General features: G+C 36.5%; 1 protein-coding gene across 1 annotated transcript; it reads right to left on the bottom strand.

The window, feature by feature from the left end:
* Positions 1–2,742: 2,742 nt before the first annotated feature.
* On the bottom strand, positions 2,743–14,763 carry LOC104242406 (LRR receptor-like serine/threonine-protein kinase GSO2). The gene is made up of 7 exons (XM_070151939.1): positions 14,298–14,763; positions 5,820–5,890; positions 5,515–5,675; positions 4,356–4,570; positions 4,248–4,268; positions 4,125–4,204; positions 2,743–3,633 (listed from the first exon to the last, which is right to left on the bottom strand). Exons 1-7 carry the CDS (start codon positions 14,761–14,763, stop codon positions 2,743–2,745), a joined length of 1,905 nt encoding a protein of 634 aa, XP_070008040.1.
* Between the last annotated feature and the right edge of the window lie 326 nt (positions 14,764–15,089).

Raw genomic sequence — 15,089 nt, 5'->3', positions numbered from 1 at the left:
TAATTTTGATTTTTTATGTTGTCTCTTTGCTGACATGAACCAATGAACTTTGATGAAACTGTTACAAATAAAAGGTGGAGACAAGCCATGGAGGAGGAGATTGAGTCAATAGAGAAGAACAACACTTGGGAGTTAACAACTCTTCCCAAGGTTCATCGAGCAATTGGAGTGAAATGGGTATACAAGACAAAGAAGAATGCTGATGGAGATGTAGAGAGATACAAAGCACGACTTGTGGCTAAAGGCTACCAGCAAATGCAAGGCATTGACTATAAAGAAGTCTATGCACCTATTGCCTGCATGGAGACGATTCATTTGTTGATCTCTTTGGAGGCGCAAATGAAGTGGAAGATCCATCAACTAGATGTCAAGTCAGCCTTCTTGAATGTCTATCTTGAAGAAGAAGTCTATGTTGAACAACCATTGGGCTTCATGGTCAAAAACCATGAAGATAAAGTGTTACGGTTGAAGAAAGCTTTATATAGATTGAAGCAAGCCCCGCGAGCATGAAATAGTTGCATTGACAAGTATTTTCAAGACAATGGGTTTACTCGCTGTCTCCATGAATATGCTCTTTACCTTAAAGTTCATACTAATGGGGATATATTGCTTGTTTGTCTTTTTGTTGATGATCTTATTTTCACGGGTAATGACCCAAGTTTGTTTGAAGCTCTTAAGAAAGATATGTCTCGTGAGTTCGAGATGACAGACGTAAGGCTCATGTCATACTACTTTGGCCTAGAAGTGAAGCAGATGGAGGATGGAATTTTTATCTCTCAAGAAAGCTATATAAAAGAGATATTGAAGAAGTTTAACATGCTCGATTGCAACCCCGTGAACACACTGATGGAGAGTGGGACAAAATTGTCCAAGTTTGATTAAGGAGAAAAAGTGGATCCCACATTTTTCAAAAGTCTTGTGGGAAGTTTGAGGTACTTGACTTGTACTAGGCCAGATATACTCTTTGTAGTTGGAGTAGTAAGCCACTTCATGGAAGCTCCAACCTCCACTCATTTGAAAGTTGCTAGAAGAATTCTTTGCTACCTAAAAGGTATGATTGACTTTGGGCTATTTATTCTTCTTCTAGTGATTTCAACCTTATGGGATTTTGTAATAGTGATTATGCCAAAGATATTGATGATAGAAAAAGTACAATTGATTTTGTATTTTTCTTGGGTGATTCTGTTATTTCTTGGAGTTCAAAAAAACAACCAATTGTTACTCTCTCGACTTGTGAAGCTGAATATATAGCAGCAACATCCTGTACCTGTCATGCTATTTGGCTGAGAAGATTATTGAAGGAGCTCAATTTACCACAAATTGAAGCTACAGAGATTTGTATTGACAACAAATCCGCACAGGCACTCGCGAAGAATCCAGTATATCATGATCGAAGCAAGCATATTGATACAAGGTATCACTTCATCAGAGAATGCATTGCCAAGAAGAAAGTCGAGCTCAAATATGTGAAGTCTCATGATCAAGTTGTTGATATTATTACGAAGCCTATCAAGTTTGATGACTTCCAGAGATTGAGATCAAGACTTGGAATGAAGAAGAAAAATCAAAATTAAGGGAGAGATTTGTGGGACTCATTTAAATAAAAAAGAAATAAAAGAAAAAGAAAAAGAAGACAACAGTTGGCTTAAACGTGCAATTTGCAAATCAGATTTTGCAAAAGACAAATCTGATTTGGAAAGATGTAAATATGATTTTAGAAAGCTAAATCTGGAAACTTTTCCTATAAATAGAAGCTTTCATTCTTCATTTCAAATACACCAAAATCAGAGCGCAATAGAGCATAGAGAGAGTAATCCAGATTGTAGTCTATGAGATAATTAGTGAGAGTAAGTAATATTGTAGTGAGGTGTTTAAAATAAAGAGTGTTATTTCTTTCGAAGTTGTAGTAGTCTCTTAACAATACTAAGTTGTAATATTATAGTGAAAATATTATTCCGTTCGGATATTGTATTTTACCCCGTTAAAAGATTTGGTATCTTTGTTATTCTCTTGTGTTATTATTATTTGTCGTGGATATTATTCCTTGGCGAGATTATTATTTTATCCCAACAAACAATGCACACAACTTCTCAAATTCAAATCTCCCGTGAACATTTCATCATTAGGTTTTTTCTTTGTAAAAGTTTCGAGCAACATGGTACCATAACTATAAACATCAGGCCTCTTGTATATAAGGACTTCCACTCCATACTCTGAAAATGAAAAGTAAATGTCAATAATTAACTTATAATGTGTTAATCAAAAATCTTGTTACACCTTAAATAAAAAACTCATCTGGGGCAATGTAATCAATTGTGGCAAAGGTTGTAGTATAAGCAATTTATTCTTCTTTTGTTAAGAGATTTGCAATGCCAAAGTCACTCAGGTGTCCCACCATGTCTTTATCAAGTAAGATGTTACTAGGATTCAGATCATAGTGAATAATAGGTATCGGGTAACCATGATGGAGATATTCCAAAGCAGATGCAACATCAACCATGATATTCAATCTTTGCTTTATGTTTTAAAGGATAATCTCGAGAATATAGAAACTTGTCTAAGCTCTAATTGGGCATGTACTCAAGTACCAATGCTTTAAAATCCAACTTACAACAGCTGCTAATGATCTTGGTGAGATTTATGTGACAAGATTCCGCAAAATTTCACATTCTCTATCAAAGGTTTAAAATGTACCTTCCATATGCACATTGAAAACTTTAACAGCTACTATCATCTCATCTGTTAATGCTCCTTTGGAAACAGAACCAAACTTCTACTACCTAGCAAGTTATTTCCGTTAAAGTCCTGAGTTGCTCTTTGAAGATCATAATAGGAAAATCTTTGTTGTGCTACATCTGGCAACCACTCATCATCAGCTTTGATTGTTTTATCGTGACGTCTCATCAACACAAAAACTATTACTGAAGCAAGGCCTACTAAAGCAATAACAGAAGAGACAATGACGATAAATATCACTATTCTTTTCTTTGATTTACCATAACAATCCTGGACATGCATTTTAGGGTTACCACATAATCCTTCGTTTGACACGAAAGACTGATAAGGGAGATCAGCAAAAGGTCCTCCATTCGGAATTTCCCCGTGTAACCTATTGAATGAGACATTAAAGGAGTCCAGTTGCTTAAGTGCCTCTAATGACTTTGGAATAACACTGGACATATTATTATATGAAAGATCCGATGCTTCCAAATTTATCAGTTCTCCAAATGTCTCAGGAATTGATCCTTCAATCCTGTTATGGGCCAAAGATAGTTGAGCCAGTTTCTGTAGACTTCCTATTGTTTTAGGAATGTTGCTTGAGATTTGGTTCCAGGAAAGATCCAGAATTATTGCAGCCTTGAGGTTTCCAACTTCAAGTGGTAAAGAGCCATTGAAGATATTAGAAGATAAGTTTAGCTTCAAGATGTCTTTGAGGTTCCACAGACTTGAAGGTATGCCATTGGTGAAGTTGTTGGAATCAAGATAAACCTCCCTTAGGAAAGTCACATTCCCCAAGAAACTAGGAATATTTTCTTGCATTTGATTTTGTGAAAGATTTAACAAACCCAAGTTGGATAGCTTGCACAAACCATTTGGGAAAGGACCACTTATTCTGTTTGCTCCAAGTAAAAACTGTTATAGCTTTTTCAAAGAACTTATTGTCTTAGGAAAATGCTAGTCAAGTCATTGTCTTCCAGCTTCAAATAAGATAAATTTCTCAAATTTCCTATTTCAATGGGAACATGGCCCCTAATGTTACATCCATCTGCCTCAAATATTTAAAGAGAAGAAAGATTGCCAATGGACTTAGGAAGCATTGGATTTAGGGGATTGAGAGACAATATCAATTCTCTTAAGTGTATACAAGTGGCCAAAGGAGTAATAAAGCTCAGTGGTGAAGATTCACTAGTAAAGGAGTTGCCTTACAAGTTGAGAATTTCAATGTCTTAAGTTTCCTAGAGAGTCAGGAACTGAACCTGTGAGTTTATTTGCACTGAGTTCGAGAATGGTAAGTTTAGACAAATTTGAGATAGAACTAGGTAAAAAGCCATTTTTGTTGTTTGCACCTAGAAAAATTCATTCAAGATTGGGTAATCCACGCCCTATAGTAGAGGGAAGATTACCTGAAATGTGGTTCTCTGTGAGTGAAATAGATACAAGACTTGACATATTGAAGATACTAACAGGTATCGACCCACTAAAGCTATTGAAATCCAAATTAAGGTTCAACAACTATTGAAGGTTACCGATCTCATCTGGAAATGCACCTGCAAAATTCAGTAAGATTATTATCAATAGAAGTATTTGAAGAACTAGAATTCTATTATCTTGTCAGATTAAATATTATTCAATACCTGTCAGGTTATTGACTCCCAGATCAAGTATGTTAAGCATAGTCAAATTTTCGACCTGTCTTGTTAGAGGTCCTTCAAGCTTGTTGTCCCACATTGATAAAACTTGAAGTGATGAAATATTGAATAAGGTTAAAGGAATTGAGCCCGTTAATTTATTTTTTTCCATTCCCAATTGCTTCAAGTTATAAAGATGACCAATCTCATCAGGAATTGTGCTTGTCAAATTGTTAAGCAGAAAGATTAAAAACAAATCATGAACTTATACTATGGGCATACAAGAACTGATTTAGGTAATGTTGCAGGATTAGAAATATTTTAGCTCGAAATAAGACTAGAGTTGCCGCTGTACTCAATGCTACAAGTTGAGTTATTTCCGGGGATAATTGGTATGTATGTGTGTGTGTATATATATATATGTTGCGGAAGCCAAATGTATATAGTGTGAATAAGTCACAACTACTATACCAAAAATTATGACAGCCACCAAATAATAAATAAGACAATAAAGCAACAATAAAAGGAACACCAAAATTTACGAGGTTCGGCCAATTTTGCCTACTCCTCGGACACAACCAATATTTAATTCCACTCCAAAAATACAAGTGAAATAATACTAAAGAGAGAAGATACAAATGTCATAAGAAGATAAGAAGGCAAATGAGAGGTGTATTTAAATCCTAAACATTACGCCTTCTTTTATAGGGGAAAATCCCCCCCAACTCTACTTCCCAACCGATGTGGGACAATTTGACATCTTCAACAAATCTCCACCTTGGCAAAATTTCACATCTTCAATTCTCTCTCAATAACAAATTTTGGTTGTGTCTTCATCTTCAATCTTCAGTGTTCAACAATGTTGATCAAATCCAAACAATGTTGAAACTTGATCGTAGTCACCACTTTTGTCAGCATATCAGCAGGATTCTCTGTAGTATGAATTTTCTTCACCGTGACTCCACTTTCTTCAATGATTTCTCGTACAAAATGATACCGAACATCAATATGCTTCGTCCTTGCATGATAAACTTGGTTCTTTGCTAATTGAATAGCACTTTGACTATCACAAAAAAATGTGATACTTTTTTGTTCAACACCAAGCTCCTTTAGCAATCCTTGAAGCCAAATTGCCTCCTTTACAGCCTCTGTAATAGCCATGTACTCTGCTTCTGTTGTAGACAAAGCAACTGTTGACTGCAAAGTAGACTTCCAACTAACTGATGCCTTTGGAAAAGTAAACACATAACCAGTAGTTGATCTTCGTTTGTCCAGATCACCCGCAAAACCTGAGTCACAATATCCAATTACATACTGATTGCATTCCTGCTCAAAAACTAACCCAACATCTACAGTATTATGAATATACCGTAGAATCCACTTCACAGCTTGTCAATGCTCCTTTCCTGGATTATGCATATATCTGCTAATAACTCCAACAGCTTATGAAATGTCAGGTCTCGTACAAACCATTGCATACATCAAGCTACCAACAGCATTTGTGTATGGTACATTTGACATTGTCACACCTCCTTTTTCCGCTGCACCCCCGCTAAGGGGCGTAAAGAGAGTTTTGCCAATTAAAGGACAATCGAAACGGTATTTTATTTGAAGGTTCAGAGTCGCCACTTGGGAGATTTGTGGTGTCCCAAGTCACCGGTTGAATCTCGAATCAAGGAGAAGAATGACTCTGTTTAACAGTCTGCGCACCAGAAATCCGAATAAGGAATTCTGTTAACCCGGGAGAAGGAGTTAGGCATTCCCGAGTTCCGTGGTTCTAGCATGGTCCCTCAACTGTCATATTCGGCTTATTAATCTGACTTTTAATACATTTTAAACTTATTGCGTATTTTTAACTTTTATCACCACTTTAACTTGATTATTTGTAATTATAGAATTGTCTTGAAACGAATTACGCGTACTTATATTCGTTTTATTTTTACTTTTTTTTATGTAAGGAATCATGTCACGCGTACGTATACATAATAACATTTTTATTATAAAAATAAATTTGGCCAAAGTTGTGCGTGCTTAAAACAAACTATGAATATTTGTCATTTTTTGTATGATTAAATGGTAGGTGGCGTGCCTCGGACTATATGAGCTAAATTAATTTAATAACCTTCGAAAACCCATTTTTATTGAGAAGACTTGCCAGAAGTTGCGCGAACGCATACTCCGAATTGTCTTTAGAATTGTAATCATGTCACGCGAACGTGTCCACAACCATGACAGTATATTAAACGTGCCTAAAGCAACTAACGCATTATTAACTTTGCGAGGGCCCTGAAAATTAGCTAAATGGCATGCTTCAAATTTTAAGTATTTTTTGAAAGAAATAATTATATGAGGGCCACGCATTTGTCATTTTTATTTGGCGCGGCGCATCACGATTATAAAAGAGTTAGTATTAATTATCTGAGGGCCATAGATTATTCAACAAAATGGCAAATCTCAATTTCTAAAGAGTTAAAACTAATTAAATGGGGGGCCATGAGTTTTGGGATATTATTCAGCATGACACACCTCGAGTTATTTTACTCAGCCAAAACGAACTAAGGATGTTCATGAGTGACTATTTTTGCTAAATGGGAAAAATATGCTAGCTTTATGACTTGATTGCCTTACCAATGCCTACACGAAATGGCTCGAACCAATAGATCATATTTATTTTAATCTCAATCCAATTTTGTATCTTCCTAAGATTAACAAATGACCTAACTAAAGTAAACGCTAACAAAGCAGCCTATCGATTAGTAAAGCAAAGGGAATTCAATTTAACGAAATTCACATTTTTCAAACAGCTTATTTTCCAATTAAAGATAGACGCTACATGATATTGTAGCAAAATTATGAATATTAGCAAATGATTAAATGAATACAGAGGAGGCAAATTGTATTTATTCAATTTTTACGTACCAAGAGAACAATCCAAATACGTCGATTATTGCTGGCTTAAAATGATTACTAGTTTATATCTAAAACCCTTAAAAGAGAATAGCCATCAAAATAACTTAAACAAACATATATCAACCAAATTTCGAAATTACGACAAACCCATTGCAGTAGAACTGGAGGATCGTAATTCAACATGCTTCAGATTTCCATTCAAACTTAAAAGCCAAACGAATCAAACCTAATAATGGTTTGATTATGAAAGCAGGATTATATTCCAATTTCAATGATTAACAAAAGGGAATGGAATTTAGCCATTTCAATTTCGCAACAACGCAACTAATCACGTTGCTCCTACGCAGAAACTACCATATCTAGTGATATTTGATCATTCAATATCTAATTGAGCAAATGACTATCAAAAATTATATACAGAACTCCATTACTGACCTAACTAAGCAAACATGTTGTCCTGACTTTTTAAACAGATTTTAACATTATGACCATGTCCATTCACACAATGCTGGTTTTAGATTACAGAATATTCGACCAAAATCGAATCCCATATCTATTTTAAACCAAACTCAGCCTCTAGAAGCATTATCACTGACCAACATTCAAATGCAAACTGTTCAAACTAAAACTTGAAATAAAGACAGAATTAAACTCTTCTAATGAGATTAAATGGCCGACATGCTTCAGATTCCCATATCACAGAAGGTTTTACAGTGGGTAGAAAAAATGTACCTGGAAATAAAAGAAGGAAGCAGAAAAATGAGGTATCAGTAGTAACCAACAGCAGCAGTAGCATTCAGAAGTTACAACGGCAGTGCAACAAAAAATAACCAGCAGTTTTATACTTCTCCAAGTATATAGCAGAAGTAAAAGGAAGAAAATTCTAGCTATTTCAGATCCTAAACCAGGCAATGAAAACAATAGTTATTTTTTCAATTTCCTCAGCTTTTCTCTTTTAATTTTCAGTCTTCTCCTCTCTCTCTCAAAATCCGTCTTTTTTTTTCCCTAACTTGTGTTCAGCTCCCTTATTTATAGCAAAACTTGAAGCAATTAAATTAAATCCCACCATCTTCTACCCATCCCCCTTTAACTTCCCACTATTTAATGTTTTGTCCCCCACTATATTAAACAAATATATTAGTTCCCACTAACACATATCTTTTCTTTATTTAATTCCATTATTCCCCACTACCGCATGCTTTGTCCCTCACTATTTTAAACAATGTATTAATACCCACCATTATGTCTTGTCCCCCACTGCGTATTAAAAATATATTAATTCCCACCATTATGTCTTGTCCCCCACTACGCATTAAAAAATGTATTAATTTAATATTATTAGTACCTAGTAGACGGAGCACTCAAATTAATTATTTTTAAGACTCATTTAAAATCCCAAAAATGCCCCTAAAACTACTGAAATTACAATTCACCTAATCAATTAACCAAAGTACAGCAGTTATAACCAATTCTTAATCAAATTTCATCAACAAATTTAAGTTAGAAACTCAGATTATGTCAAATATCATAACAAAGACTCAGGATTCAGGGAACCAAACCATATGATGAACAATAAAGAGACAACTGAAATCATTTTGACTGAACAATATTTTTTAACAACAAACATACTTTCAGATTCAATAACAGTAATAAATTGAACATAACAAATAAGTAGATTCAAATCACTAAACTCAATAATCAATTGAACTTTAAATTAAATCTAACAACATGATTAAACTAAACATTTCTATATTAAAACTAAACAAGAACATAAAACAAACAGAAGAAATAATCAAGAAATGATAAACAACGAACAAGAAAAGAATCAAACATATACTGATTTTAGATCCGAGAATATCAAACAAAATACGGTCAGAAATGAAACTTAAACCAACTAACTGGAAATGACCGCAACGGAACAGAAACTCGGACAACAACCTCGACGTACCGGATCTCGACTCAACGAAAAAAAACCCACCTTCTCTTTTTAACCTCGACGAACTCAGAATGACAAACGACGACCTCGATGGATTGAACCTGAAGAACGACGAGACAGCAGCTGAGTATGGACGTTGGGTGGTCGTTCATGGTTGAGCTGGGGACGAAGAAGAAAAAGGAGCAGCAGCCATGGGGAGTTGGTCGTCGATGGCTGTTCGTGGTTGGTCGACGAAGTTGCTACTGGTGGACGACCTCGACGATGGTTAACGTTGTTGCTGGTGGACAACCTCGACGATGAGATGAAGCTGCTGGTGGTGGACGACGAGGCAGCGTGACTGGTCGACGCAGCAGCGCTGCTGCTCGTCAATGGCGGACCACGGTCACCGCTGCTGGTTGAGGGTCTGTCCGGCGTGATAGTAGGTTGGCTTGGGTGGTCCGACGACGGAAAAGAAAAATAGACGGGGAGGGGGCTGGATAGTGGTGAGCGGAGAAGGGGAGGTCTGTGGGGTTTCGTGGGGGGGTGAACGAAGAAGATGAAGAGAGGGGGGTGCATGGGTCCGGCGGCTAGGAGAAAGAGATGGGGTGTCTTTAGGGTTTTTAGGTAGTGAGTAGAAAATGAAACAAAAATGAGAGAAAGAGTGAGGGGGGGTCGTGTGGTCTGATGGGGGGGCGGTTGAGCTTGGGTTAAGGGGTTTTGGGTTGGGTAGAGGTGTTTTGGGCCTAGGTTCAAAATTGAAGAAGAGGCCCAATTCCGATTTTCTTTATATTTTTTACTCTCTTTTCTTTTACTTTCTAATTAATAAAACTAAAATTCTAAATTAAGTTATAAACTAAATTAACTTATCAAAAATACTAATTAATTCCTAGCAACAATTATCATACATAATTAAACATCAATTAAAAAAAAATTGCACAATTTGACATTGAATGCTAAAAATGCAAACGATGCATATTTTTGTAATTTTCATTCTTGTAAAACAAACTTAATTACTTCTAATTGTAAAATTAAATCCTAAATGCAAATGCGATATTTTTGTATTTTTATTAATTTAACAAATAAACATGCACGGACAAATACAAATAATTATCCAAAAATGCCACGAAATTCTCAAAAATGCACACAAAAGGAAAATTGTTTTATTTTGAATTTTTGGGAGTAATTCTCACATAGGGCAAAAATCACGTACTTACAGACATATACTCTCATTCAGCTTCATTCTTTGGCGACATAGTAGTACTTAGCTTAAAATGGGGAGCAAGTGGAGTACTAACTGGCTTAGTCTTTTTATTTATGCCAAAACGTTGTAGTACTCTTTTCAAATATTCTTTCTGAGATAAACAGAGTTTCTTTGAACTTCTATCTCTTATTATCTCCATGCCAAGAATTTTCTTTGCCTCACCCAAATCCTTCATCTCGAACTCCTTCTTCAGTTGAATCTTTAACTTATCAATTTCTTCCGAATTCTTGGAAGCTATCAACATATCATCAACATATAGGAGAAGATATACAAAGGAACCATCTTTAAGCTTGTGCAAATACACACAATGGTCGTATTTGCTTCTCTTGTACCCTTGCCGCAACATAAACTTGTCAAATCGCTTGTACCATTATCTAGAAGATTGTTTCAATCCGTACAACGATTTTTCAAGTTTGCACACCATATTTTCTTTTCCAACTACTTTGAATCCTTCTGGCTGAGTCATGTAGATTTTCTCCTCCAAGTTTCCATGTAAAAACGCAGTTTTTACATCCATCTGAACTAGTTCCAAATCCAATTGTGCTACCAAAGCCAACATAATTCTAATGGAGGAATGTTTTACAACTGGAGAAAACACTTCATTGTAATCAATTCCCTCCTTTTGAGCATATCCTTTGGCCACCAATCTTGCTTTGTAGCGAACACCTACTTGGTTAGGAAATCCTTCCTTCTTTGCAAATACCCACACCCAATTGCTTTCTTTCCCTTCGGGAGATTGGCCAATCTCCATGTATGATTCTGATGAAGGGACTGTATTTCATCATTCATGGCAATCCTCCACTTATCTTCTTCTGAACTTTGGACAGCGTCTTTATAAGTGGTAGGAACATCATCAGCTACAATTGAGGTTGCACAAGCAACCGTCTCTATGAGACGAACAGGTTTCGTTATTGTTCTTTTTGGCCTGCTGGTTGCTATTGATTCAAGTTGTTGTTGAGGTTCCTGAGTTGGAATCTCCTCTACTGGCTCTCCTTCCAGAGGGTAATCTTCATTTGTTTCCTCCTCTGCTTCTTGTGTAGGAAAAATAAATTTTCCCTCAAACTCCACCTGCTTAGAAGCACCTTCATTTTGTTTGGTATCTTCTGTTACCTTATTTACCATAGCAGATTCATCAAAGGTAACATCCCTGCTGAATATTACTTTCTTTGTCATAGGACACCATAAGCGATATCCTTTGACTCCAGAAGTAATTCCCATAAAAATAGCCTTCTTTGCCCTTGGATCCAATTTTGACTCTGTCACATGATAATATGCAGTTGAGCCAAACACGTGCAAAGAGTCATAATCTACAACAGGCTTTCCATACCATTTTTTAAATGGTGTCTTGCCATCAACAACAGCAGATGGTAAGCGATTAATGAGGTGGCATGCATATGTAACTGCCTCAGCCCAAAAATTTTGCCTAAGCCAGCATTGGACAACATACACCGTACCTTCTCCAGCAAGGTCCGGTTCATACGTTCTGCCACTCCATTCTGTTGTGGTGTATGTCTGACAGTGAAGTGTCGGACGATGCCATCATTTTCACAGACCTTATTGAAATGATCATTTTTGTATTCACCTCCATTGTCTGTGCGAATACACTTAATCCTCTTACCTGTTTGATTCTCCACTATCGTCTTCCATTTGAGAAAAATTCCCAACACTTCATCTTTGCTCTTCATTGTATACACCCACACTCTTCGGAAAAAATCATTAACAAAGGTTACAAAATAGTTCTTCCCACCCAATGAAGGTGTTTTGGAAGGACCCCAAACATCAGAGTGTACATAATCCAAATTGCCTTTAGTATTATGGATTGTTGTACCAAAAGTTAACCCTTGTCTGTTTCCCTTTGACACAATGCTCACAAAACTCCAAGTTGCAAGCCTTTACTCCTTTTAACAATCATTGATCTCATAGAGTTTTCAAGAATTTTCCTCCAGCATGTCCCAAGCGCATGTGCCATAGCTTGGTTGCTTCTGCCTCTTTGTTGTCACTGGATGTCACTGTCGTTGTCCCAATAACTGTACTGCCACGATAGCGGTACATATTATTATTCTTCCGATTAGCCTTCATTCCACTAGTGCACCGGAGCATACTCTCATCACTCCATTTTCTGCAATGATTTTGAACCCTTTTGATTCGAGGGCTCCTACAGAGATGAGATTCTTCTTCAAATCCGGTACATATTGAACATCTGTTAATGTTCTGATTCCATCATGGTTCCTTAATCGTATTGAACCAATTCCATATGAGGTAAGAGGGTTGTTGTCTGCTGTGTGGATGACTCCATATTTTCCCTTTTGAAAATCCACGAACCAGTCCCTGTTGGGACACATATGATAGCTACAAGCCGAGTCCATCAACCATATGTCTGATGATGTTGATGACTCTGTTGTAACTAATGAGAAGTCTGAATCATCACAATCAGCTACATTTGAATCCATAATGGCCTTTCCATTGTTATGTTTGGCCTTATTCTTCAACTTCGGACAGTCTTTCTTCCAGTGCCCTTTTTCTCGACAAAAGGCACATTCATCTTTGCTGGGTCTGGATCTTGACTTGGATCTTCCCTTCTTTGTCCTCGTTTGATTTTGAGGATGACCCCTCACAAATAGTGCTTCTCCTTCTCCGCCCTTCTGTTTTTCTCGCTTTCTTTGTTCATAGCTGTACAAAGCCGAACAAACTTCTCTGAGAGAAACTTCGTCATTTCCATGGAGTAGAGTAGTTTCAAGGTGCTCGTACTCATCAGGAAGTGACGCCAACAACATCAAGGCCAAGTCACCATCATCATAAGTTGTATCCATATTTTGCAAATCTGTGACCAACTTATTGAAACTGGTGATATGTTCATTCATCGTGGTACCAGAAACATAGGTGAAGTGAAACAGTCTCTTCTTCATGTACAATTTATTTTGACTGTTTTTCTTCAAAAATTTATCCTCCAATGCTTTTCATAATTTACTTGCAGAAGTTTCCTTTGTGTATGGATATTTCTGCTCTCTAGCAAGGTAGGATCGAATGGTACCACAAGCAACACGGTTGATAATTTTCCAATCTTCTTCTCCAATAACATCTGGTCTCTTTTCTTCAATGGCAAGATCTAACCCTTGTTAAAAAAGGACATCTAGAACCTCGCCTTGCCACATCCCAAAATGCCCGGACCAATCAAAAATTTCTACCACAAATTTCGCATTTGACACAATTATTGTCATAAGCGAAGATGTCAATGATGACGTATTGTTGACACTTGATGTAGATTCTTCTTGTTTATTATCTCCCATATTTGACACAAATATTATTTAATAGCTGACGACACAAATCAAGATTATTTCCTTTCTGATGTAGAAGATCAGACTAAGCTGCAACCACATAGCATACTCAGACAGAACCTTGACTCAGTTACCAAGATAAATCTTTTCTGATGTGGAAGATCAGACTATGCTGCAACCACAGAGCATACTTAGACAGTACCTTGGCTTTGATACCAATTGTTGCGAAAGCCAAATGTATATAGTGTGAATAAGTCACAACTACTATACCAAAAATTATGACAGCCACCAAATAATAAATAAGACATTAAAGCAACGATAAAAGGAACACCAAAATTTACGAGGTTCGACCAATTTTGCCTACTCCTCGGACACAACCAATATTTTATTCCACTCCAAAAATACAAGTGAAATTATACTAAAGAGAGAAGATACAAATGCCTTAAGAAGATAAGAAGGCAAATGAGAGGTGTATTTAAATCCTAAACATTAGTCCTTCTTTTATAGGGGAAAATCCCCCCCCAACTCTACTTCCCAACCGATGTGGGACAATTTTACATCTTCAACAATATATATATATACATTACCTTGTAACTTGTTAAACCCAAGAGCTAAGATTTGCAGCAGCTGTAATTTCCCAAGTTCTCTTGGAGGTGCTCCAATCAGGTTATTTTGCAACAGCAATAGGACTTGAAGTTCCGAGCATTCTGAGATACTTCTTGGTATCTCTCCACTTAACATGTTGAAGTTAAGTCCAAGCCTTTGCAATCTTGGAAGGTGATGACACAAATCAAATGGAAGATCACTAATTAAACCAGCATTTCTGCGATCCAAATATTCCAATATCGAGATGTTGAATATGGCGAGCATATCAGGGCCATTCAGCTTATTGAATCCACAACTCAACCATTTCAAATTCTGAAGAGTGGCTATTCCTATAGGAATATTTCCTTCCAGATTGTTGTACCTCAGATTCAAGAATCCGAAATTCTTCATGTTTGAGAAAGAAGAAGGAATGAACCCACTGAAACTATTGTTTTCAATGGCGAACATTTAAAGGTCTTGTAAATCACCTAGAAATTTAGGAATTATTGGTGTCACATGAGGCCGTGCAGCAGATCTATTTTTATCTTTGGATTATTTATGTGTATTGGGCCTAGCCCATAGGAGATTAGGACCAGGTCTAGCCCATAATTAAGATAGCTGTGTTTTTCCAATTTTGCCCATTGTATAAAGATAATATTTGGAACCTTCTTTGTAGTTTTGGACGATACAAAGAAGATATCAGATTATCTCGATGCTCTCTTTTTCTCTCAAGCCCTAGCATAATCTTCTTCAATTTCGCTACAAATCTAGGCTTTTCATGGTATCAAAATAAG

The sequence above is a fragment of the Nicotiana sylvestris genome, chromosome 1 (genome assembly GCF_000393655.2).
Source record: "Nicotiana sylvestris chromosome 1, ASM39365v2, whole genome shotgun sequence".
NCBI classification, from domain to species: Eukaryota; Viridiplantae; Streptophyta; class Magnoliopsida; order Solanales; family Solanaceae; genus Nicotiana; species Nicotiana sylvestris.
This window is presented reverse-complemented; position numbering and strand designations above follow the sequence as displayed.